The sequence below is a fragment of the Stylophora pistillata genome, chromosome 4 (genome assembly GCF_964205215.1).
Source record: "Stylophora pistillata chromosome 4, jaStyPist1.2, whole genome shotgun sequence".
Lineage (NCBI taxonomy): Eukaryota > Metazoa > Cnidaria > Anthozoa > Scleractinia > Pocilloporidae > Stylophora > Stylophora pistillata.
The window spans coordinates 20,415,881-20,442,199 of record NC_142522.1 but is presented as its reverse complement, the minus strand read 5'-3'; the positions used below and the strand labels follow the sequence as shown (position 1 = coordinate 20,442,199).

Here is a 26,319-nt window from a genome sequence, read left to right as displayed (position 1 = left end):
AGCGTTGTTGACAATGCTCTTCATTTTTGTATTCAAGTTTAATTGCTGATGTATAACCGACATTTGTGAGGGTAAACAGTCAAAACTGCATTAAAAGAATCGAAGATTAAAGTCATTTTGCTGAACAGGGTCGAAATTTCTGGTCCAGTCTTATTTCCCTCTGTAAAAATAAAACTTTCATATATCCAATGGTTGCAGTCATGGCTTTAACTGTATAGCTCAGTTAGCTGTGTCCACTTGTTAAGTTATGGTCTTTCCAGTAGTTTGTTCATATTCATAAGTTTCTGTTTATGCTTACATGGGAGAATTATCATAAAGCCACGATTTGGCTTAATTCTCAACGGCTGTCTGCCATTGAACGTGACACAGTTAATCCTGCTCTTTTTGCAATTGCATAACTACTGTAAATATGTTTTCTAGCATTTTTGAACAACGATTTACTCAATTAAGAGAGAATGACGCTATATCTTCTTTGACGTAGCCAACCGTGGTAACTTCTTAGAAAGACTGCGGATTTTGTTCTCATTCATTCAAATTCATAATTTACCTCCAGACACCAAAGCTTTCTAAACCACCCCAGCCCACTTTTGGTTAACATTCCAGTTTTTCCGTCTTAGTGGTAGAATTTTTTTACCGGTGGAGTTACAAAGTGAAACACATTTAAATGAACTTTGGAAGAACGTTGTGCATTTTACATTAGTCACATGTGATGTTTTTTATCGAGAGTCTGATATTCCTATATTAACCAAGGTAGTGTGCAAAGCAACAGGCAATACTCTTTATTGATGTAGTCAAGCTTAATTAATAATGACTCGTGAAGATGAACAGTCAAAACTGCAGAGAGGGCAGATTAAAGTCACTTTGTGGAGCAAGGTCGAAATTAATTCAATCAAAAAACACACAAGTTGCTGTCTCATAACACCTGTCTGACTATGCGATTTTATCTCCAGTCTTGATCCTTCTAAAAGCGGGGTCTTAAAAGCAGCTCATTAGAATCGTGCTAAGTAGAACGAGCAAAAGCAGTATTATTGAGAGATGGATAGCTGAAATCAAAACGCGCTTCCGGTATCTAATTAATATAAGATTTTGAACTGAGGCAACAATGTTCTCACGCATTAGGCATGTAATTAATGCCCACGCCGTGAGAAAAAAGAAGTGATTGCTATGTATGCATGTGCACCAAACTACCTTTATTTTATTTTCATGGGCTGTGAAATGTGTAGATCAAAACCTTACTCTTCACTCGTAACAGAAGGGAGCTATAATAACCACATAATTTGTTGTTATGAAAGAAATAATTCGGCTTACTTATTTCATGAGAGACTACTCTGTATTCTTGTTCACATGATCTTCCCTGAGGTCTCATGCCAAGGTAACTGAACTTATTAAAAGTGTGCTGATGTAGTTAAATAGACCTACGTTGGTGGTGATCTATAAGCATTTGTACCAAACTACCTTTGTCAATTCTACTTATTGATCAAAGGCCTTTCCTTAATGATAAGATAAAATAATAATTAAATAAACGAATGCATGCCAAGTTTATCGACAAAACATATTGTATGTCCTGTGTGGTTGCGAGACTTTTTAATTAATCCCCTTGGATACGCGCGAGTAATCTTGATTGACATGGTTTGACGCAGGCTCATGCCTAGCGTATCTGATGAAATATATTTAGTGGATATATGATAATATTTTTTGGGAGTGGGTCAATCGAAGCGAAAGGCTGTCCAAGATGACACCTCGTACGTTCAAGCACCTTCTTTGCTTACTGGCGTTCACACAGTGGTCGTATTTAGTGGAAGGGTCTCACTTCAGACATGCCTTCATGAGCTTTGCTCCGACTGGTGCTGATACCAATACGGTATGGTCCTTAATTGCACGCTACAGAGCTACCTCACTGAGATTTGTTGTCTACCGTTTTCACATGTTGTATAAAAAACGTCAGCCGGTACCGGTAAAGGCTAAATTTGCAGAGTTTGCCTTTACACGTCTAAGACTCGCAATGTAATCCATCATTGCATACTAACGTTTTCTCTGAGGCATTAAGTGGGGTGAGGTGAAGAAATTTCACTACAGGCGTCACAAGACAGCCCGTTCAGAACGACTGGCTGTCACCTTGTTTCGACCTACTAAGACCTTGAAACTCTAAGCTCTGGAAATCTTGTACTTCAGATTTTAAGAACTCGCTCTCTTTCCCAGAGACAGAACACATGATCGAACCTTTAACCTAATTGTTTTGTTAGTACTGATAAACTTTGTAAACAATTGAAGCTTTTACTGGCTTTGAAATTTTTAACTTGCATTTTCTTTAAAAGTACGCTTTTGCACGCCAGTGTTGCTGAAAGTTTTTTTTGTTATTTTTTTGTTTGCGTCAGGTTTATGATCCTTCAACCTGCAACAAGCTTTAGTACGTGTTGCTAAACAATGACTACCTGATTGATTTTTTGTTAATCTGCTGGTGTCCTCTTTTGAAGTATACGGCACAGTTGACTGACTTGTTCTCTTTAAAATCACTTAGCTAGTAACGGGCAGGAAGCCACTGATCTTCAAATTGTACATATTTCTGTTACTACGTTGATTTTCTTAACGTTGATGAGATACTTAGCCATGAGAAAATTGAGTTCTTTTCTCTATAGGCTTAGCCAGCTGTGTTAACTTCTTGTTAAGTTATGGTCTTTCCAGTAGTTTGTTCGTATTCATAAGTTTCTCTGTATGCTTACATGAGAGAATTATCATCCAGCCATGATTTGGCTTAATTCTCAACGGCTGTCTTCCATTGAGCGTGACGCAGTTAATCCTGCTCTTTTTGCAATTGTTTAACTACTAGCATTTTTGAACAAAGATTTACTCAATTAAGAGAGAATAACGCTATCTTCCTTGACGAAGCCAACTGTGACCATTTCTTGAAAAGACTGCGGATTTTGTTCTCATTCATTTCAAATTCATAATTTCTCTGTAGACGCCAAAGCGTTCTAAACCACACCCGCCCACTTTTGATTAACATTCCAAATTTTCCGTCTTAGTAGTAGAATTTTTTTGCCGACGGTAGAGTTCATAACCATTAATTTCGTTAACTTTCCACGACAAAAAATCTGATGAGGACAACTGTGTTAAGTCACTGAAACGTGTGTATATCAAGCACATTGAAGAACCATCTTTTGAGAAAAAGCATTGACCGGAAGGGTATTTGAAGAATGAAACCACCCACTTCATCAAAAATGCAGCGACGGAGGAAAGTCATTAACAATTGACGTTTTCTGACCAGAAAAAATAATGAACAATTGGTTTGTGTTAAAATCATTTACCTGCTTCGCAAAAATTGTAAAACGACTAACAGCTATAGAAACCTTCAAGACTCGGAGAAGGAACTGCAAGACAATGGACTGCTTATGCGGCTCGAACACCCATGTTACTCGTTGCTTAAAGGTCTTAGAGATGATCGAAACCTAATATGTAATCCTAGCTATTTCGTATGATATTTTACTATTTCCAGATACGGTTCACCTTCCGTCTGGCTTTTCGAAGGTCATTCTCTTATTCCTATTATTGTGATGACGATACAACTAACCGAGGAGGAATTATTGGATCTGGAGATTCTTGGAGAGCTAAGTGCAGCGATCATTTAAGTGCAGTGTGTTCGCAGACTTATAACCTCGCGGACACTGGCTTTCGCTGTACTGACTTTAGTAGCGATGAAGACTGGTCCATGGGGGAAAATAACTTCACCTACACTTTTCCTTCTAGTAATGTGGAGTGGACTGTAAGGTATGTCAACATGTGAATTAAGGGAAAAAGAAACAGATGACAACTAACTTGATAAGAATGTTTCAGTCTCAAGGTAGCAGAAAGCCTTGAACAATTAAGGGCCGTTTGCAATGATCAAAATTATCTTTCACCATTGGGACGGTCTTTCAGATATCCAGTTTTCAACTCGGAAAATAGCCGAAAGCCATGTATCTTGTTTTTATGGCTCAAAATCAGTCCCCTATGACTTCTAATTCCTTCCATTCCTTATAACTTTTTGGGAAGTCAACTGAGTAGCGTTCTCATGGTGAGTTTCGTTAGTGTGCTATAGCCTGTCTTCCAAATCAAGTTAACTATATCTGAAGTCCCATTGTTTTTTCACAAACCTTCTCTTCTTGTCTCGTCGACAGTTATCACAGTTGCTGTTGGATTTCCAATCTTGCGCGGTATGCTAGCTCAGACTGGTTGGTATCTACCAAAATAGCACTCTCTAAACGATCAGATAACGGAAAAATCAATTCATCCCCAGTCTCTAGGAGCCCGGCTATTGTGCGGTTTCAAGAAGGCTGTCAGAAGTCTCTTATAATCCCGGTTGAAGATCCAGATGGCGATTTTGTGAAATGCCGTTGGGCAACCGACGCCGAGTCCTCCATACCAAATGACAGTTTTTCTTACGGCGAACTTGACGAGGTAAATTTTTTCGCTCTATCACTGATTTTTTTCTTGTTCAAACACAAGGAAATTAAAAACTTGTTATTCACGACTCGGCGAGCGAAGCAAAAGCTTTTCAAGAGTTCCCTTAAAAACACAAACAGGATGATCACGTTTAAGACCCTAAACTGACTCTTCTATTGCTTCCATGACAAAACTATGGATGACGTGTCTATGTAAAATTAGTCATGTTTTCAGTAAACCCATTGAAAAGCGCGCGAAATCAATCAAAACGCCCAGCTTCTCTCAGAGTGAGCTTCCCGAGGGCTTCCCGGGTAAAAATCGACTGAGTAAATGAAATGGCACTTAGAACACGAGCAGAAATGACAACTCAAACTTAAGAGAATTAGCGGTATATAAAATGAAGGCAACTGCCTTAATTTGTCACCAAAGAGTACTTGACATTTTCTCGGGAAACGCGAAGTTTATGATCAGAGCTGGTGTAGGAATATTAACGGTAGTCAACCAACGCTTACGGATGGTTTACATGCCTAGAACAGAGTTTCAATGCTTTCGGAATATTGGTTAGTATCATATGTTTCAATAGTTAAATTTGTCTATTTAGTGGACTTAGTTCTAAACAGTTACATTTTGCTGCTACATGATGGATGGCTTTAACGCGTGGAAGAAAGAAGAATTAACAAGCACACTGTGATTTTCTTGTTAATCCAAGGGAGACCTCAAAATGGCACTATGATCTAAGACAATTTTAAGTTGCTTGGTGTATCTGAAAAAATTATCGTTTGATCCTTTGCTTTGCAGAAAAACTGCGTTTTAACTTACAGAGGTGGACGTGGAGCATTGGGAACTTACGCAGTAACCTTAACTTTGGAAGATTTTCCAGCTGGAACCACAAACTTCAATAACATCAGACCATTTAGTGCTGTGCCACTGCAGTTTCTAGTCATAATAAGCGCTGGGTCTGGTTCTTGCCAAGACATACCTGTTTTTACTGCCTCAACTCCTCAAAAAGGTGAATGCCTGGAGATCCAGATTGGGTCGGCATATGTAGCAGTCATTGAGGTGCGGCTTCCAAACATTGCTAAACAGTAAGTATTCAAGGTTGCAAGTCCAGGGCATCTGAGCTTCCCTTTCTTGTCCATAAACTGTATAAAATTATATACATTTATCAGACTGGGTATTACCTGCCATGTTATGTTTGCTGTTAACCTAACTTTTTTCTTTAAATTCTAAGTGTTGTTGAGATAACCACAAGCTCTCCACTTGGTATGCAACTTACACCCCTACGCTTTCATGGAGGCATCTACTCCAGGAATGTCACGTGGTATCCGAATCAGAACCAAGTTGGGCAGCAGTTGTTCTGCTTTCAAGCTTTGGATTCAGACGGGTCAGACACTCTTGTATGTTATTGTACCTAAGATCAGAATTGTGATGAACTGCTGAGTTAGACTGATTTAATTCAAGTTTTTCTCGGTGTAATTTATCACTGTCAAGACAAAGCAAGACATTAATGGTGTTACTTTGGAGTGTTGGATATGCATATTGGGCCGCATTTTATGCTCAAAAAGCACGATATCAACTCTATGCAAGTACAAAATACATGTACTGAACTACCGGTACGAGCAAAAACAATTTTTTTAATCACGTTTATCCCGGAACATATCGTTAGTAATTCACAGGAGGATAAAAAGATTCATGCTGTGCAAGTCGAAGTGAATATATTCATACCTCAAATGATTTCCTTGTTACAGATTACAAAGTGAATGGCGTTGTGTCACGATCCTTGTGGGACTAAGTAAGTTATTTTTGTCCATTGGAACATTTCGATTCATTCAGACACGTGAATTGAGCTTTGTTGAACCCTCTTTTCTTCTCTTTACGTCTTAATACCGTTAAGGAGTTAGCAGGTTCATTTGCTTTTTATGCAGACTAGAACCAAACAAAAAAAAAGCACAGTGATCAAATAATAATTGATACAATATCGATGTTAATGATAAAAAGGTAGTAATAATAACATCACAATAAACAATAATTGACATAAAATGGAAATCGATCGAATCAGCTAATAGTTATTTATCTATGATTGAATCACCATGTACTATTTAGTTATTCATTTAACATAAATATACACACTATTTTTTAGGTAATACGCCTCATGTTATTTTGGGTACAAGAAGGCCAATAAGTCCTATGAGTGAGATCGGAACAGGACTCATATGGTGGAGTATTCAATTTGACAGAGTGGTAATCAACACTATATTCTTACCTTTCAAACAGACCTTCATAATAACCCGACACTATAATTTTGATAAATTATCATGCCTTCAAGGGAAAATAATCAAGTGAATTACTAACTTTGGAATGTTACTTGGCTATAACACCAGATTTTCAGTACCAGGAAACAAAAGAAATCACAGTCACTTTTTGGACGAGCTAGCTTTCAGATCTTGGGAATTAAAAAGGTTAGGGAATCATCCAAAATTAGAATATACTTGAATTTATGACTGAGTGTGATCATTTGTAGATAAAGAAGCCTCGTAGTACAGCATTCATCCGATTGGTTCTGCAATCAAATGGTTTTACCGTCTTCAAAGTGGATGCCCTCTCTGGTTACGTTATTATCGACAGTAACCGCACAGCACTGCATTTTGCCACGCCCAAGGCTGCACTCAGCATGAATGGTTCATATGCCATCTTGATAGATCACGGTGCAGTCGTTGGACAAGGCTGCTCATATGATGGTCCACCAACACCTGGTATAACCTCACCCAAAGACTGGGCTTTCCCTGTAGATGGTACGTGCCCTGTTGGTTATGCCCTGGCTCCTCCAAGTTTTCAAAAGTGTAAAGGTACGTCTTGAGTTGTAGTATTTAATGAACAAGTACACGGTATCTCTAGTCTGCGCTGGTCTGGTATGAGTTATGAGGGCTCATCATCCATGTTCCAATCTCAACCAACACAATAAGAGCCATCTTCCTATTATTTTCTTGAAAGATAACGTGCGCGAAGGATACGCTGTTCGAATTCATTTAATGAAATATGTTTTGTCCGTACTCAGATGATTGTTCAGTGTAACTGCTCCCCATGATGCATAATTTTATGATATCCTAGTGTTGAAAATTGCAGAGCAAGTCCCCATTTTCGTTCGCAAAAATTGTGATGTCTACTGTCTGGGTGCGAAAACTAGACTAAAACAAGCATCCAATGAAATCAATCGATGCCTAAAAATCCAAACTAAATAGATATGTAAGTCATTCAATATTTCCAGTGGAAGCATAAACTCGAATTTTACATGTATTTTTAACGAGAGTCTATCGATGCGAAGATTTCTTTTCTCTTTGCAGATATAGATGAATGTGGGGGACATTATCGGTCAAAACGATCTTACTGGTGGTGGCAATATTCCGAGACTTCAGGTAGATGTGTGATGCTTCCTTATGTCTATTGTAATGATAATAATAATAATAATAATGATAATAATAATAATAATAACGATGATGATGATGATGATGATGATAATGATAATAATAAATATGTTTATATTGATTATCAGAAGGTGTAGGCCTACCCTGTCAGTTCTGGGAACATGAAATACGTTAACCTAAGATTTCATCAACTTGGCATATTGCGGTCCTGGCACCTAGAAGCTAGTTTCCAGGGAGTCCTCTTTTAAGGGCTCTTGTGAAATAATTCTACATTCGTTTAGTCTTTGGCCTCTTGTTTGCAATTCGCCAAAGATAGCCCTGACCACACCTGCAGACGCTGCAGTTATCAAAACACTTCGTGTGTTAACGGTCACAGCAACGTCCTTATGTGTATTTTGTGACGGATGTTTCTTTATCCTACTCTAGTTTTGCTGCTTGCTATAAAATTCCACGAAACATATTTTGTCTGCCCGCATCCAAGGGAAAGTTAGACTGTGACCAGAAGGTTTTTCCATAGCTATCGTTTTTCACTAAATTCTGTTTGTTATTTATTCGCTTTATTTCGCAAAAAATATTTATAGTATTTATTATACTATAACAGAAAAAGGAAAAAAAAGAGAAAAAGGCAAAAAAAAGTGATTCTTAAAAGAAAAGAAAAACACACACACACATATATAAACACACGGACACCAAATGAGACGAGCAGAAACATTTGTAAGAATGCTGCGAGAAAAAAATCATCAGAAAACTCAATCTACTTTAAGAGAATCGGCAAAGGAGATATTCTTTTGATCTTGATTTAAAAGCTTCTTCCATTAAATTACCTTTATCAATATCATGAGACGGGCTTTTGACTGTACACAACAAGTGCCACGTAAAGATTACGTCAATCCGATAAAAACACATACACGGACTACACAAAATCCAGCATACATTAATAACTTCAGTGGAGTTTCTTTCAAAGAGCACATTTTAAGTGTGTTTCTTAATTACAGACACTTTTTTTGTGGATCCTGACTTGTTACCTATATTGTTTTCAATAGATGAAATTAACCACCATGGTTATTTTCTTCCCACAGCTAACCATTTACCGTCAAGTATCCCCGCTGATATATCTCCTACACCAGGTATTTTTTTCTTATCCAAAAACTTAGTTAATCATTAACTTTCCATTTTGTTTAAATGCGTGACTTATCGATTGAAAGTATATTCAGAAACTTCATGTATTGCGAGATTGAATATATATTCTCGTGTATATCCTTAAGTGCACTTTGAAGACACCTCGTCTAGACGTGCGTAGGTTGAAGGCAGAAGAAAACTGTGCGCTCCTTCGGAAGAACATCATGGCTGAACTTCAAGGTATGGCAGCTGAACATGAAGAGGCGACGGATGTTGAACGGTTATGGAACGTTTATGCAAAGCTGCTATAGCTTCATTGGGATTCCAGCGGAGAGAGCATCAAGATTGGTTTGATGAAAACGATGTGCTGATTGTGTCAATTCTATAAGACCTGCAACAAAAACATCTAGATTGCCTCTCTGACAAGCTGAATCAAACAAAGAAGGACAGCTATCAACATGTGAAATCTGCAGCACAGGCAAAGATCTAGAGAATGAAAGAAGAATGGTGGAAGGAAAAAGCTAGACTGATGCAGAGTGCGGCAAACAAGAACGATATGCGTACTTCCTATAATGAGCTAAAAGCTATCCATGGCCCTTGCTTGAATGGCATGCTGGCTGTTCGTAGCTCGTACGGGCGCATCATTCTCAATGATCCCACGCGTATCATAGAGGAATGGGCTGAACACTTTGAACAACTGCTAAACCGTCCATCCCACATAGCAAATGCAAAGCTTGACGATCTACCAAGCAGACCAACGCTTGAATGCCTGAGTTTACCGATAACGCTCGAAGAAGTCACAAATGCCATCCGTGTGCTTAAAAATGGTAAAGCATCTGGATGCGATTCCATTCCACCCAAAGTCTTCAAATATGGTGACCCCTATCTAGCTGAAAGACTCCTTCAGCTGTTTTCCGTTGCATGGACAAAAGAGGTCGTTCCGCCGGCAAGATTACAAGTATGCGAGAATCATTCATTTGTATAAATTGTATCGGTATTGTTTGTATCGGTATTGTTGCCAGGTTAAGACACTTGGTACCGCTCACTACTCTTATAAAAATTTACCGCTCGCTCATTGAACCGTATATTTCCTATGGTCTCGTTGCTTGGGGCCAAGCCGCGAATACTCATCTAGACAAAATCGTCATTTTACAAAAGCGGGTTCTTCGTCTAATGTACTTTTCCGATTATACATCTCACAGTGCTCCTCTTTTTAGTCGTTCGGGAATTCTACCGATAAAAATGCTTTACTTCAAATTGGTTGCCTCTCTGTTACATGACATCAAAAATCGCTGTGCTCCTCCCAATATTTCTGAACTTTTTATTCACTCTGAACAGGTTCATTCCTACTCTACTCGTTTCTCAGTAGCTGGAAGCTTTTATATAAAACATGCGAGAACAAATCATCAGTTGTTTTCCTTTTCTAGAGTTGGTGCGAAAATATGGAATGGCATCCCCCCTGAAATTCGTAAGCTGAAGAAAGCACCTTTTAAACGTGAGTTAACTCACTTGCTTTTGAAAATTCTTGAAATTGAGGAGATGAATGTTGACTTGCGCTACCTTGACCTTTCTAGCTTATATTTGTATTTCAACTGATTAGCTTTCTCTTTGACCTGTTAAAAACTCCCTTGTGTGACTGGCTCAGTTAAAACCTTTAACATGATTATCACTACTGTTATTTATTATTCATTTGCTCATTTGTTTATTTATTTCATTGTTGCGTGTGTGTGTGCGTGTGTGTGTGTGTGTGTGTGTGTGTGTGTGTGTGTGTGTGTGTGTGAGAGCCTATACAGTGTCTGTTTAGGTAGCCCGCCTAGAATAGCTTTGCTAACTGCGGGCTACAAAAGCCTTTATTTTTTTCATTTTAAAAAATAAAGTCAATGTTAAAAGCAAGGGCGAACGAGCGGACTGCAACAACCATCGTGGCATCTCGCTGTTGTGTATTGCTGGAAAAATCTTAACATATATAATAGTGAGACGGGCAACTGCTTTGGCAGAGGAGGTGAACCCTGAAAGCCAATGTGGATATAGGGAGAAGCGCAGGACAGTGGACATGTTTTTTGCCGCGCGTCATGTGCAAGAAAAATGCAGAGAACAGCAGCGTGGCCTTTATATAGTCTTTGTGGATCTAACAAAAGCCTTTGACTCGGTGTCTCGTACAGGACTTTGGATGCTCCTCCATAGAGTTGGTTTCCCAGAAAATGTGCGGTACGATGGAGGAATATCAAACCTTCTACGATTTAAGGCAAAGACCAAAGTCCACCATATACTGGTCAGAGAGCTACTCCACGCTGATGACTGTGCTCTTGTTGCTCACACCGAAGATGTCCAAGTTCGTATTGACTGCCTTAGTAATGCCACAAAGAGATATGGCCTTTCGATCTCCATAAAGAAAACTGAAGTGCTATTACAACCTAAGCCTGGTTACTGCTACAAAGAGCCTGCAGTCACGAACGGATCTGAAAATTTGAGGGCAGTCACTAAGTTCTGTTACTTGGGAGGTGTTCTATCTAACGATTGCTCCATTGACCTTGAAATCGTAGCACGATTGGCGAAAGCAAGTTCAACATTTGGGCGCCTTGCTTCGAGGTTATGGGACAAACATGACATCTCTCCAGTGACAAAGGTGTCGGTCTATCAAGCAGCTTTTTTAAGTGTCCTGCTCTATGGTGTAGAGACCTGGACATTATATCACCGACATATTAGACAGCTAGATGCCTTCCATATGCGCTGCCTACGGAGACTTAGTGGAATCTCCTGGCAAGACCGTATACCAAACACTGAAGTGCTGTTTCACTGCCATATGCGCGGGATTGAGGCCTACATAATGGAAGCCCATCATCGGTGGATAGGGCATGTTGTTCGTATGAGCGCAGGGAGACTACCACGAGCCCTTTTATACAGCAAACTGTCTGATGGTGCTCGTAAAGTTGGTGCGCTGAAAAAATGCGGCATAACTGACTTCGAAGCTCTTGTAAGCAATAGAGCCCAGTGGAAGACAGCTGTTAAGTGTAGGGTTGCGAAGTTTGAGGATGCTCGAATAGAAGATCTGAGGGGGCGTCGTCGCTGCCGCAAAGAGCGTATACTAGCACAAGGTTGCTATCCATGCCACAAGTGTCCAAAAGTTTGCCACTATCAGTATTGGACTAGTGAGTCATCTCAGAGCTCACGACCGCAAGGGAGAATAAAAAACATTGTTGTATGCTTCAAAACCTAGATCTGTCGGTCGTGACAGCCAAACCAAACTTTTCAGATTCAATACACAACTTTTTTGCTTATTCTTTCTCAAGTTGAATTTACTTGACAAATGTATTAATAATTACTGACATATTGTATTTTTGATCGTGTCTCGCTTCTATTCTCAGCATCAGTAACACCATTATCAACAGTCTCGCTGCCAGCTGCCTCTGGTAAGACGTTATGACATTTGAGTTTTTCTCAAAAAATATTAAATTCCCTGTGATATGTTTAAAGTCAAGGTAACCATTGATAGTCTAACTCGTGTTGTCCTACTTTACACTTTTTACACCTTTTTAGCCTCTTGTCACTACAATTTATATGGACCACACGGACATTTCAGTAGTCCAAACTACCCTCAAAACTACGGCCACAATCTCCAGTGTGCTTGGCATATTACGACATCACCGGGGCTTTACATTTACCTCCGCTTTGATCATTTCCATCTGGAGGGTAGTTCTGGTAGTTGCCCTTACGACTATGTACAGATATATGACGGAACGTCTCACCAAAGCTTAACAATGAGACGCTGCGATTATCAAGATTCCTGGTGTGTTTACAGCCACAGCAACGCCCTTTATGTACATTTTAAAACAGATGGTTCAGTTTCTCGCTCTGGTTTCACTGCTTTCTATGAAATGGTCTCTGAAAGATATCCAGTCTGCGAAGTAAATTCGAGTAAGGCTATGTTCACTCTTGCATTTATTTGCATTTCTAGTGGGTACTTAATTGTTCAACCCATGCCGCCCTTCCCATACCCACCCATCCCACCCCAGAGGGGACATCCATCAGACAGTAATCTCGTGCGTAGGAAACAAACGTCTCCTGCCCCTAACCCTGCAGGAGACGGGACCTCCATTTATTCGTCCCTATCCGAGAAGACTAGAATATCTAAGCATTTCTTGATGTTATAGAAAGGTAGCATATTCTTCTCAATTATTTTAAGACCCTGAGTTTTAGACCCCAGCGCTATATCCATTGAGCTAACCGGGAGGCGGTGAGCTAACCGGGAGGCGGTTGAGCTAACCGGGAAGCGGTTGAGCTCACAGGGAGGTTAAGTTTTTTCAAAATTATGGGAATGGCAGAACAAAGTTATGCTAGAAACAAGACAAACAGACTGGTAAGAGAGAGACAAGGGGACATAAAGATTTTTCAAAACTAAGCGAATAGAAGAATAAAATATATTCTTTTGAAGAAGTAGAGTGAAAGCTTTGCAAAATAATTCCCGAAGTGGCGAACGTAGTGATAATACCACTCAATTTCTTTTCAAAGAGTACGTCAATCAGATAGAAACATACACAGAATACACAAAATCCAGCTTACATAAATAGGTTCAGTGGAGTTTCTTTCAGAGAGCACATTTTAAGTGTGCTTCTTACATACACTTTTTTGTGGATCCTGACTTGTTAACTTGTTTAACAGATAAAATTAGCCACCACGACTATTTTCTTACCATAGCTAACCATTTGTCGTCAAGTATCCCCGCTGATATATCTCCTACACCAGGTATTTCTTTCTTATCTAACGATTTAGTTAATCGTTAACTTTCCATTTTGTTTAAATGTGTGACTTATCGATTGAAAGTATTTTCAGCATTTTAACGTATTGCAAAAATGAAATATATTCTTGTGTATGTTCTAAAGTGCACTTTTCAGATTCAATACACAGCCAAATTTTTGCTTATTCCTTTTCAAGTTGAATTTACTTGACAAATTCGATTAAGAATTACTAACATATCGTATTTTTGATCATATCTCGCTTCTCTTCTCAGCATTAGTAACACCAACGTCAACAGCCTCGCTGCCAGCTGCCTCTGGTAAGACATTGTGACATTTAGGTTTTTCTCAAATAATTTTAACTTCCCTGAGATATGTTTGAAGTCAAGGTAACCATCGTCAGTCTAACCAATGTTGGTCTTACTTTACACTTACTTTTTTTAGCCTCCTGTCACTCCAATTTATATGGACCACACGGACATTTCAGTAGTCCAAACTACCCTCAAAACTACGGCCACAATCTCCAGTGTGCTTGGCATATTACGACATTACTGGGGTTTTACATTTACCTCCGCTTTGATCATTTCCATCTGGAGGGTAGTTCTGGAAGTTGCCCTTACGACTATGTACAGATATATGATGGAACGTCTCACCAAAGCCTAACCATGAAACGCTGCGATTATCAAGATTCCTGGTGTGTTTACAGCCACAGCAACGCCCTTTATGTACATTTTAAAACAGATGTTTCAGTTTCTCGCTCTGGTTTCACTGCTTTCTATGAAACAGTCTCTGAGCGATACTCAGTCTGCAAAGTAAATTCGAGTAAGGCTATGTTCACTCTTGCAATTAATATTGTCTTCAGTTCAGGGGGGTTTTAATTGATAAATCCATGCCAATCGTTATACTCCCCCACAGAAGCAGCGCCACTGTTTCTGTAGAACCTTACATCCTTTTTAACAAACGGAAAGTATGAGAAGAGACAAGACAAACAGACTGGTATAAGTGAGATGAAGAGACAATAAGACAAATTTTTATCAAAATTATGCGAATGGCAGAACAAAGTCATGCCAGAGACAAGACAAAGAGACTGGTAAGAGGGAGACGAAAAGGCATAAAGGTTTTTCAAAACTAAGTGAAAAAAAGGAAACAATGCAATTTTTTTGAGGAAGTAGGTATGAAAGAGAACTAGTAAGGAACTGGTATGAGAGAAACAAAGAGACAATAAGACATAATGTTTATGAAAATTATGCGAATGAGAGAATAAAGTCATGCTAGAGACAAGACAAATAGACTTGTAAGAGAGAGACAAGAAATAATAAAGGTTTTTCAAACATAAGCGAATAGAAGAATACAGTGCATTCTTTTGGAGAAGTTGTGTGAAAGCTTTGTAAAATCGTTCCCGAACTAGCTAACGTAGTAACAATACTTCTCAATTTCTTTACAAAGAGTACGCCAGTCAGGTAGAAACACACACACGGACTATACAAAATATAACATACATAAATAAGTTCAGTGCAATTTCTTTCAGAGAGCACATTTCAAGTGTGCCTCTTACCGACACTTTCTTTGTGGACCCTGACTTGTTACCTATATTACTTTTAATGGATGAATGTAGCCACCCCGACTATTTTCTTCCCACAGCTAACCATTTATCGTCAAGCATCCCCGCTGATATATCTCCTACACCAGGTATTTTTTTTCTTGTCCGATATTTTAGTTAACCACACTCCATTTTGTTTAAATGCGTGACTTATTGATAAAAACTATTTACAGCAACTTTATGTATTGCGAAAATGAAATATATTCTCGCGTATATCTTAAAGTGCACTTTTCAGATTTAACGCACATTAACTTTTTTGCTTATTCCTTTTCATGCTGAATCTACTTGACAAATTTATTAAGAACTATTAACATTTTTAATTATGTCTCCCTTGTCTTTTCAGCCTCAATGACACCAATGTCAACAGCCTCGCTGCCAGCTGCCTCTGGTAAGACATTATGACATTTGAGTTTTTCTCAATTAATCTTAATTTCCTTGAGATATGATTTAAGTCCAGGTACCCATTGACAGTCTCACTCATGTTTTTCCTACTTTACACTTACTTTTTTTAGCCTCCTGTCACTACAATTTATATGGACCACACGGACATTTCAGTAGTCCAAACTACCCTCAAAACTACGACCACTATCTCCAGTGTGCTTGGCATATTACGACATTACCGGGGTTTTACATTTACCTCCGCTTTGATCATCTCCATCTGGAGGGTAGTTCTGGAAGTTGCCCTTACGACTATGTACAGATATATGATGGAACGTCTCACCAAAGCCTAACCATGAAACGCTGCGATTATCAAGATTCCTGGTGTGTTTACAGCCACAGCAATGCCCTTTATGTACACTTTAAAACAGATTATTCAGTTTCTCACAGTGGTTTCACTGCCGTTTATGAAACAGTCTCTGAGCGATACTCAGTCTGCAAAGTAAATTCAAGTAAGGCTATGTTCACTGTTGCATTTATCCTCATTTCTGGTGGGTCTTAATTGATGAAGCCATGCCAATTATTTTACTCCTCCTCCCACGCAGCACCACAGTTTCTATAGAACCTTGTTTCTTTTCAACAAACAGAAAGTAAGGCAATAAACAAGACAAACAGACAGGTATAAGTGAGAAGAGGAAATAATAAGACATATTTTTTCAAAAGCACGAGAATAACACCATAAAGTCATGCTAGAGATAAAACAAACGGACTGTAAAGAGAGAGACGAGAAGACATAAACGTTTTTCAAAGCTAAGCGAATAGAAGTTTTGATACAATACATTTGTTTGGGGAAGTAGTGCGAAAGTTGTCCAAAATCATTCCCGAAGTGGTGAACGTAATGAAAATACCTCTCAATTTCTTTTCAGAGAGTGTGTCAATCAGGTAGAAACACATACAAGAACTACACAAAATCCAGTATACATAAAAAAAAAGTTCTGTGGAGTTTCTTTTAAAGACCACATTTCAAGTATGCTCCTTACACACACTTTCTTTGTGGATCCTGACTTAAAGTTACCTATATTGTTTTGATAAAATTGGCCACTATGACTATTTTCTTCCCACAGCTAACGATTTACCGTCAAGTATCCCCGCTAATATATCTCCTACACCAGGTATTTTTTTCTTATCCAATAATCTAGTTAATCGTTAACTTTCCATTTTCTTTAAATGTGTGACATCGATTGAAAGTATTTTCAGCAACCCCATGCATTGTGAGAATGAATTATATTCTTCGGTATATCCTAAGGTGCACTTTTCAGATTTAATACACATCCAGGTTTTTGCTAATCTTTTTCACGTTGATTTTACTTATCAAATTTATTAAGAATTACTTCCATATCGTATTTTTGATCGCGTCTCGCTTCTCTTCTCAGCATTAATGACACCAATGCCAACAGCCTCGCTGCCAGCTGCCTCTGGTAAGACATTATGACATTTGAGTTTTTCTCAAATAATCTTAACTTCCTTGAGATATGTTTGAAGTCAAGGTAACCATTGACAGTCTAACTCGTGTTGTTCCTACTTTACACTTACTTTTTTTAGCCTCCTGTCACTACAGATTATATGGACCACACGGCAATTTCAGTAGCCCAAACTACCCTCAAAAGTACGACCACTATCTCCAGTGTGCTTGGCATATTACGACATCACCGGGGCTTTATATTTACCTCCGCTTTGATCATTTCCATCTGGAGGGTAGTTCTGGAAGTTGCCCTTACGACTATGTGCAGATATATGATGGAACGTCTCACCAAATCCTAACCATGAAACGCTGCGATTATCAAGATTCCTGGTGTATTTACAGCCACAGCAACGGCCTTTATGTACACTTTAAAACAGATCATTCAGTTTCTCACACTGGTTTTACTGCCGTTTATGAAACAGTCTCTGAGCGATACTCAGTCTGCAAAGTAAATTCAAGTAAGCCTATGTTCACTCTTGCATTTATCCTCATTTCTGGTGGATACTTAGTTGATAAAGACATGCCAATTGTTATACTCCCCCACTCACGCAACACCACGGTTTCTCGGTTTCGAACCTTGTTCCTTTAAAAAAACAGAGATTAAGGCAATAGAGAAGACAAATAGACTGGTGTATGTGAGACGAAGAGACAATGAGAGAAATGTTTATCAAAATTATGCGAATGGCAGAATAAAGTCATGCTAGAGACAAAACAAACAGACTGGTAGAGAGAGAGACGAGAGGACAGAATTGTTTTTCAAACTAAGGGAATAGGAGAATACAGTACATTTTTAAACAGCATATGTTCATAGTATTTGGGAAGTTGAAAGTTCATTCTCGAAGTGGCAAACGTATTAACATACCTTTCAATTTCTTTTCAAAGAGTACGTCAGTCAGATAGAAATACCGTCCCAAGGAATAAAATTAGGCGTTATGTATGTAAATATTATGTATTACGGCAGAGAGCATTGGAGATATCTGATGTACCTATATCTCAATGCGAATAAGTAGAAAGATTGTTACGCAAACATTTCACTGTTCAAGTGGTCAATTTATTAACCTTTATTAAATGAGGAAGGCTGGAGATGGCAAACTGTTATTATTAAATTAAGCATCCAACCAATCGGTGAGTTGGTGAATCAAGTTACCTATTGAAACAGTAAATCAATAACGTATTTTAATGACCAATCAACAGTTTAATCAATCCGCTATTAGATCGATGAATTAAGCTTAGATCTCTCTGAATTTCTGGGAGCAAAACGCCTCATACTTGGAGGAACTGGTAAACATTTGAATGAACCTTGCGTGTTGTATTTGTTCACGATGAAACGTAAAGCACATAAACATCAATAGTTATATGCTTTTTGTTGATATCAAAGTTGTTGTTTTGTAATTGTTCCAAGCAGACACGCTTTCCAATGGATTTTCATTTATTTTGCTTTCAGCTCTCAACTCAACCAATATCGCACCTACACCCTGTAAGTACCTTTTTCTTTAATATGAATTCGGTTTCAACCGTCCTACTACAAGTAACTATTCTTCCCAGAAGGGCACGGGTAGACCTGAAATGCATGTGTGGGATTACATGGAAGACGCTCCAGCATTTCTGAAATTGTTTTTTCTTTAGTGATGATATTAAAAATAAATCGTCTAAAGAAAAGAAAATTGGATGAACAATCCACGAGATATTTTTTATGTCTAAGCCGAAAATACAACAGGTTTGCCAGCCTTTCTCAGCGTAATTATAAATACTTATGACCGTCATTTTGCTTTATTCTTCCTACTTAAAGCCCAACATCTTGCAGTCACTACCTCGGCTATCCCTGGTAAGTGTCATTCGGTTGAAATCAATTTGCAAACGAGGCGCCCTTGTCAGACTGTAAGTTAAGGCATAAATTCCTACGTGGCTTTAATGCAGCCAGTTACGGCGAAACTCTCGACTACCAGTAATCTCGCTGACTACTAAATCAATGCTTTCTCGAACGCCTTACTCGGTCAGAGCACCTTATTTGACATGTGTAATTAAATTTTACTACTAGCCATATGTAGTCTCTTAGTAAGCCCACAACCACCAACTATGGACTACGTTCTTTCTCATACATCCGCCAACCAGTGGAATGCCCTTCCTTAATTCTAAAGGATGATCACATGTTCTGATTATAGGAGAAGTGTACGAAGCCTGGATACCTTTACCCAGTGAAGCAAATTTGTCTTATCACTGATAGTTTAACGTCTCTCCAATATATTTTTTTTGGTATTGTTTTATATTTTTTAACATGTTTATTTCTCGAAGATGTCAGTGATATGTACATAGCTACTCTAAAACTCGTAAGGAAATAAAGGTTATGTATGTATGTAACTGTCCAGTCAGCTTAAATAAAAATGGACGATTACCGTGAAACCCAAGTAGATAGATACAAGCTTTTAAGTTCAAAATAGAATACTAATGTATGGTTCTGTTGTTTGAATTATCTCTACAGGAAACTGTTTCCATCACCTCAACCAACTCTCGGGTAGCTTTGAGAGTCCAGGCAAACCTGGTTGTTACCCAAACAACAAGGACTGCACTTGGCTACTCGAAGCTCCTATTGGCAAATACGTTTACCTACAATTCAATTCTTTCCATTTGGAATATGGAGGTTCTCACTGCCCGTGGGATTATGTGACAATTCTCGATGGTAACTCATTGCACAGTCCTGTTGTTGTCAAGGCGTGCGGTCAGTTGGCAAGGCTGAGATTGTTCAGTGGTGGAAGGTTCCTCATGGTGCTGTTCCATTCAGACGGTATCATCAACAGGCCTGGATTTCATGCTTATTTTCAAGCTTCACATTACAGTAAGAGGAATAAATGCATTTCTTTGAAACCTTTCTTAAATTTGAATGTGTAGGTGAAAGTTTCATGGTAGGTGCAATGTAAATGAAATATTTTATGATGTCCCGTTAATGTCAATTCGATTAAAAGTTTCAGTCAAGTTGTCTCCCTTCCAAGTACTAAAAAATATGATGATTGAATCAGGATATATCAAACTTTGGGTTTGATACCGGTCTAACGGTCTAGTAGGGCTTATGAACGAGCTTGAACGCACCATTTGTGGTCATTTTCTCTTTTTGAGCGGATTATACTCTTTTGTTAAGAGGACTATAAGCTGTAAGTGTCGACTCTAAGCCGAATACTTGAGCCGAAAACTTTGGGTTTGATTCCGGTCTTACGGTCCAACACGGCTCATGAACCCACCATTTACGGTATTTTTCTTTGTTTGAGTGAATAATGCTATACTTTTAAGACGACAAAAAACTGTAATTATCGACTCTACGCTGAATACTTGAGCCAAAAAAGTTTGAATTAATCGGTAATGACTTAAATGATAATAACATCTGCTTTGGAAGAGGGTAAGGAAGCTTTTTTCAACACCCACTACTTACTTACCGGGCGAAGATGGAGAGGGGATAAACTCTACGACATACTAAAGATTCAGAACTCACGCACTGTATAGAATTTACTACGACTTGCTTAACTTGCCTCCCTTTTAGAAAAAAACATAGCCGTAGACCTTCGTTGTTTTTCTACACATTTTGGTAATAAGTTTCAAATACTTCCATGGGGATAGCCTAGGAATGACTCTTAGAACCATAAAGAACACAAAATATTTAATGCTATTGCTTTTGTTCCGTAATATTTACAATTTCAAGCTCTTCTTCATACGCAGGATACAATATTACATTACCTAGCCAACAAGTGCCAATGACAAGCCAAGTCCAGTGTTTGCCTATACAGACACAAACTGCCACTCCTACTTCGTCAAACCGTAAGTGAACGAAACCTGGGCTCCTGAAAGAATTTTTATATAGTGGCTTCCACTTATCTATCCGTAGCTTTGCCATATTCCTATGAACAATTTCCTCGCCCAAATGAAATTCCTTTTAAAACCAGTATCGTTTCATAATAACAAATTTAAAATACAAAATATTATGATGAAAAATATGGGCGTTATTAGCTATTGCTGTAAGACTGAGCCCAATGCAGTAGATAGAATTAGATTAAAAGAATTAGGATAAAACTCGCAATAGAAGAAATGTGTGCGTTTATTTGCAGTGCAAGGAATCCACCCGACACCAGCCTCTACAATGGCAACGACCTTCTATGCTGCTTCAAGTGTAAACGTTCAACCAGATCCTTCTCAGTTCCAGTTTCGATTACCGGCGGAATGCGACCAAAGTTGTCACAACACGTTCGGAAGTTACACTTGCTCTTGCGTTAGGGGTTACCAACTGGCTGCAGATCGGAAATCGTGCTTGGGTAAAGTTTGTTTTACGAGGAGATATTTTCATCGTGTACCCTTTTCGTTCAGCTCAACTCCCAAATTGTCGTTTAGCGCTTGCTGTTTGAAAATTTTCAGTAGTTCCCAATCTAACCCATTACACCCTAACTTCAGTATCTATATTCTCGGTGCTGTTCTTGGTAGATTTCATAGGGTGCATACAAGGAAAATTTGTCTAACAATTAGAAGCTTCTTCAGTTGGTTATCATTTCCTTTATTCTTATGACCCTAAGGTGTAATACAAAGATATTAGACGCCAGTCACACTTAGGGTCGAAGGGTTAATAATGTAGACCTCAGAGCGCCAAAATTTCTCTCTTCCTCTCGTACGCGTTTTCCATTCTCCCTTGGTGTCCACTGTAAGTTTATCTTGAAATTTAAATGCTTTAGGTGGCTGTTTTTTTTTTTCTACAATTTTCTAACTTTTTTTTATCTTTTTACACAGACGTTGACGAATGTTCGATCAATAATGGCGGCTGTAGCCATCATTGTTACAATATCCCTGGATCATTTTACTGTGGCTGTCCGGAAGGAACCAGTATGGGTGCTAACAATTTGACTTGTGTTGGTAAGAAATACAAGCCGTTTCCTTTTCACAACTCAGGACAATTTCTGCCACTGATTTCTAAGTGAAAATGAATGGCAATCAACAATGAAAGACCAATGACTGTTCCTTTTAAGTTAAAACTGTGCATATATCTTTTTCGGGAAAATATGACTATCGAATGCTACAGCAGCTTGAGCAAGATTTTAGCTGTAGCAATCGGTCTTCAGACAGTTTCTCGGGGACGGTCTTTGATCTGTTGTCTCCATGTAAACGAGATAAAAATGTGTTCGCTCATTGAGAAAAAGAAAAGAAAATTAAATCGAGCTCGCACTGCGTTTGTTAATGCGTGATACTTTTTGTGACCCAACCATTTTAAAGTTAAAATAAGTTGGGCACGAGTAATTGAGACAAATTTAAGTCTTGCTAAATTTAAGACTATTTCATTTTTTTTTTACCTCATCCTAGAACCTGGTGTGTCCGTTAACTGTAGCGACATTATGACGGTTGCTTTGGAAAAGAAGACATTTCCCTTTTTTGACGCTGCCCGATTACACTTGAGGTACTCATCATGTAGAGCCACACAGAATAACACCCATCTTCTGCTCAGAACTCCTTTAAATGGTTGCGGAACACTGGTCAACGAGACTGAAGATGATCTTTTCTTCTGGAATGAAATCCAAACGGACGTGGTTGTTATCGATAATGTCATAACTAGATCACATGACATTAAAATTCCATTTTACTGCGGTTATTCGAGGAAGAAATGGGTCAACCTGGGTGTCAAGCCTCAGCATCTACGCTTTGGAACAGAAGGTAAATGAAGCTTTCCGGCTATCGTTCCGTTAACTCCAGATCAGCCACGTGTACCTTTAGCCAAGTTGCTTACCTGTAAGGAAGATGCCTTCATTTTATCTGATAAAGATTAAAAACTTAACACGGTTATGTGCTAATATGATTTTATCGTTTCCGCTGTCTAGCTGGGTATGGTAACTTTACCTTTAAAATTGACTTTTACAAGAGTTCGTCATTTGCCACACCCTATACTGAGCAGGACTACCCTCTGAGCGTGCCAATCAATCAGTACTTGTATGTGAGATACAGTGTAGAATCCAGTGCTGATCTGGTAATAATGGCCGTGACATGTAAGGCCACTAAAACTGGAAGCTTTTACTCCTGGCCACAATACTCTATCATACAGAACGGGTACGTATAGTACTCAGACATATAGTTTTGAATGATCTCTCTGGCAATATATACAGGTTTCAGTCAATTTAACCAACGATTCTTTATTTCATATCACCTAAATTTGTTGCTACATTACGTTTCTGGGGGTAAGCGTAATCTCTATAGGACAAATCTTCGTAGAAGTAGTAGTAGTAGTAGAAGTAGAAATAGACATCTATATTTATACAGGATAGCCCCTTCAGTGTAGTAAACACTGGTATCAACGGGGGTCCTGTTACCATCTTAGGGGAGGACATCCATCACACAGTAATCTTGTACGTGGGAAATTAACGTCTCCTTCACCTAACCCTGCAGGAGACGGGACCTCCATTTATTCGTCCCTATCCGAGAAGACTAGAATATTTAATCATTTCTTGATGTTATAGAAAGGTAGCATATTCTTCTCAATTATTTTAAGACCCTAAATGTTTTGGTCCGGCCGGGGCTCGAACCCTCGACCTCCTGCACAATAGTTCAGCGCTCTATCCATTGAGCTAACCGGGAGACGGTGTATATCGTATATTTTCTTACCAATACTCCATTTTTTAAAAGCTAAAATTACCCAGAAAAGTCTCGAGGGTAGTTTAGTTGGCTGAATGAATTAAAGCAAAATTATCCAAAATGTCCAACTTGCGAGCATTAATTTCAACATACTTCTTACTTTCACCAACTTCAGTTGTCCACAAGATACATCCATGGAATACAACTTTGATCCCAGGAGGAATTATCAGCAATTTAAAATCAGAGCGTTCAGATTCTTCAACGACTACGATCAGGTGTACATTCATTGCGAAGTTTTGGCCTGCCATACATACTCTCCAAACTCCAGGTGAATCTACCAACTTGTACAGCTATACTGAGAGCATTCTTTTGATTGAATGTCGTTAAGGTAAATTCTGTACTCGAGCCAATTGGCCAATTCAGCTGGAGCATTCCCTGGTTCTCTGAAGCGACTGGGAGTATGACTACACCCCCCCCCCCTTCCTTCCTGGATGGGATGCCAGTCCATCGCAAGGTTACCCTCCAAAATTTCATCAGGCTTCCCTGAAAATTCGCCGGTACTCATTTATTCTGGGTGGCGAGGGTAAAGAGACTGCCTGTGAACATAACACATTGACCAGGCCAGGTCTCTCTATTAGGCACTGCGTCCCCCACATGAGTGGCATTATGCAACCTGTTAAATCGAAATGATCAGCCCTTACCAATATTATTATTCAATGTTGGAGGAATAGATATTATTCATCGTAGAAAGCGATGCAACTGATAGCCTCACTCTAAATCGTGAGGCGAACGATTCAGTGACGAATATCACGACGACAATTATGAAACTTGAGCGCCCTATGACTCCATCATCTCACAAGGTAACAAAGGTGTTGGAAGCTCATTCAAATCTCCCTTAACAACTTTGACAGGTGCAGCCAAAGTTGTTTAGGCAGTAAGAAGAGAAAGCGGAGGGATGTTACTCGTGACGAAATAGAACATGAAGAGAGTACTACCAAAGTCACTCTTACACGAGGACCACTCATCATCCAACTGGAACAAGAACAAGGAGGCAAGTTCACATAAAATGTGAAGAGACAAAAGATTGAAATATATAAGTTTTTATCCAAATCTATCATCCAAAGCTTGTGTGGAAGATATCAACAACGCTGTCTTGCCTAAATTTCAAATTTAGTTAGTTTGGAGTAACACTCATTCTCGTTTTAAACATTTAGTAGTTCGCTATTATCGCAAAAAATTCAAAAATAAAAATAATGATGACAAAAACTTTCAAAGCACAACTTTAGGATTAATATTTAAGTCCTGATATGCATGTGACATGTTTACGTTTACAATGCTGAAAAAAAAAGTTCGATATTTAAGGACTTTGAAAATAGGTTCACTAAGATGATTTTGACTTACGCTATCAGACGATTTTCCTTTTTTTCCCTTCTTTCTTTTCTACGACTAATTTCATTAACAGAAATGAGAAAAAATAGACTGTGTTATTGTTTAATGTTTCCCTTTCCTTGGTCGTTACTTGAGCCTTGATTTCTCGCCTGCTTTCACATTTTAGACACAGATCAAAACAAGCAAACTGCGCTGATTGGTGGCCTAGCAGGCGCTGGAGGATTTGCTCTGATTGCAGTTGCTGCATTGGCTGTGTTATTTGTCAAGTACCGCATTGCCCGACGGTTCATGAACAGGAACAAGGTTGGAGACCAGTACGCAACCCAAGATGGACAACTAAGCAGAAGAAATGCTTACGTTCAGCCTGAAGACATGGTCGAACATGAAGACGCCTTCTAAATATATGTTATTCTTTTGCAATGTGTCATGTTGCCTTCTTAACAACATAAAAGTCAACTTATACCCTATGGCGGCAGTTAAGAGGTATGCTTGCTGTCATTGTAAATGAATATTCTCCTCCACCTCTTGGGAAATTAAGCCCCCTGAACGTTGCGTAACATTTTTTTCTCCAGCTTTACATTCTGCAGTCTCTTATACACTGCAGACCTTACTTTGAATAGATCGCTTTTAAATGTATAGAGAAAAGGCTTTGAAGGTTATGTAAGTGCAGTTTATCTTCAGAATCTTTAGTGTAACTAGAAGCTGAAATATGTCAAGACAGAGACTGGTCGACCTAGAATACACTTTAGGTAGGCTAAGTCACGGTGCGCACATGTACCTGCTGATAGTGTGGCTAAAACAATTCTATTTTGACGGTAGACGGCGACATTTTCGACCTGCGACGGTTTAGATTCAGAATAACAGATCACTACACGAAATGAAGAAACTAAGCCGCTGTTCTTCAGTAAAGGACAAAATTTGCCAAATATTCGAAGAGACCAAATTTTTAGTCTAAAAATAACAATTTAGCCCTTAAACTGTGGTCCCCAGACTGCTCACATACTTTCAAATAAATAAATCATAATTGAACAGTTTTCCCTGTTCCTTGTTTCACGGAAACCACCTCGCTCTGGGTTAAAATTTAAGAGTACTCTGGGTTGGATCTATCTTTAGTGAACGCGTCACACAATCGAGTTGCGCTTGAAAGAG

The 26,319-nt window shown here is 38.8% G+C and overlaps 2 protein-coding genes across 3 annotated transcripts; both read left to right on the top strand.

Moving 5' to 3' along the window:
* The first annotated feature begins 1,704 nt into the window (after positions 1–1,704).
* LOC111327235 (uncharacterized) lies at positions 1,705–26,199 on the top strand. Of its 2 annotated transcripts, none has more exons than XM_088757662.1 (32): positions 1,705–1,861; positions 3,494–3,765; positions 4,155–4,434; positions 5,218–5,504; positions 5,651–5,803; positions 6,168–6,211; positions 6,560–6,660; positions 6,941–7,265; positions 7,761–7,832; positions 8,921–8,968; positions 12,326–12,370; positions 12,498–12,875; positions 13,656–13,703; positions 13,969–14,013; positions 14,138–14,515; positions 15,335–15,382; positions 15,637–15,681; positions 15,806–16,183; positions 16,796–16,843; positions 17,105–17,149; positions 17,274–17,651; positions 18,638–18,670; positions 18,983–19,018; positions 19,661–20,026; positions 20,899–20,997; positions 21,285–21,488; positions 21,955–22,077; positions 22,522–22,869; positions 23,034–23,259; positions 23,957–24,109; positions 24,693–24,832; positions 25,337–26,199. In XM_088757662.1, exons 1-32 carry the CDS (start codon positions 1,733–1,735, stop codon positions 25,567–25,569), a joined length of 5,508 nt encoding a protein of 1,835 aa, XP_088613788.1. In that variant the 5' UTR covers positions 1,705–1,732; the 3' UTR covers positions 25,570–26,199. The 2 variants fall into 2 exon arrangements, with proteins under 2 accessions (XP_088613788.1, XP_088613787.1); XM_088757661.1 differs by having other exon boundaries at positions 13,620–13,703; positions 19,673–20,026.
* LOC148732793 (uncharacterized) lies at positions 9,156–10,454 on the top strand. The gene is made up of 2 exons (XM_088757675.1): positions 9,156–9,918; positions 10,388–10,454. Exons 1-2 carry the CDS (start codon positions 9,454–9,456, stop codon positions 10,421–10,423), a joined length of 501 nt encoding a protein of 166 aa, XP_088613801.1. The 5' UTR covers positions 9,156–9,453; the 3' UTR covers positions 10,424–10,454.
* Positions 26,200–26,319: the final 120 nt, after the last annotated feature.

Coding starts and splice junctions, on each gene's coding strand:
- LOC111327235 (XM_088757661.1), top strand. CDS start 1,733: ATGACACCTCGTACGTTCAAGCACCTTCTTTGCTTACTGGCGTTCACA. Junction 5,804..6,167: donor CAAGCTTTGGATTCAGACGG/GTCAGACACTCT, acceptor TCCTTGTTACAG/ATTACAAAGTGAATGGCGTT. Junction 20,027..20,898: donor TTTTCAAGCTTCACATTACA/GTAAGAGGAATA, acceptor CTTCATACGCAG/GATACAATATTACATTACCT.
- LOC148732793 (XM_088757675.1), top strand. CDS start 9,454: ATGAAAGAAGAATGGTGGAAGGAAAAAGCTAGACTGATGCAGAGTGCG. Junction 9,919..10,387: donor TTCCGCCGGCAAGATTACAA/GTATGCGAGAAT, acceptor TTCCTTTTCTAG/AGTTGGTGCGAAAATATGGA.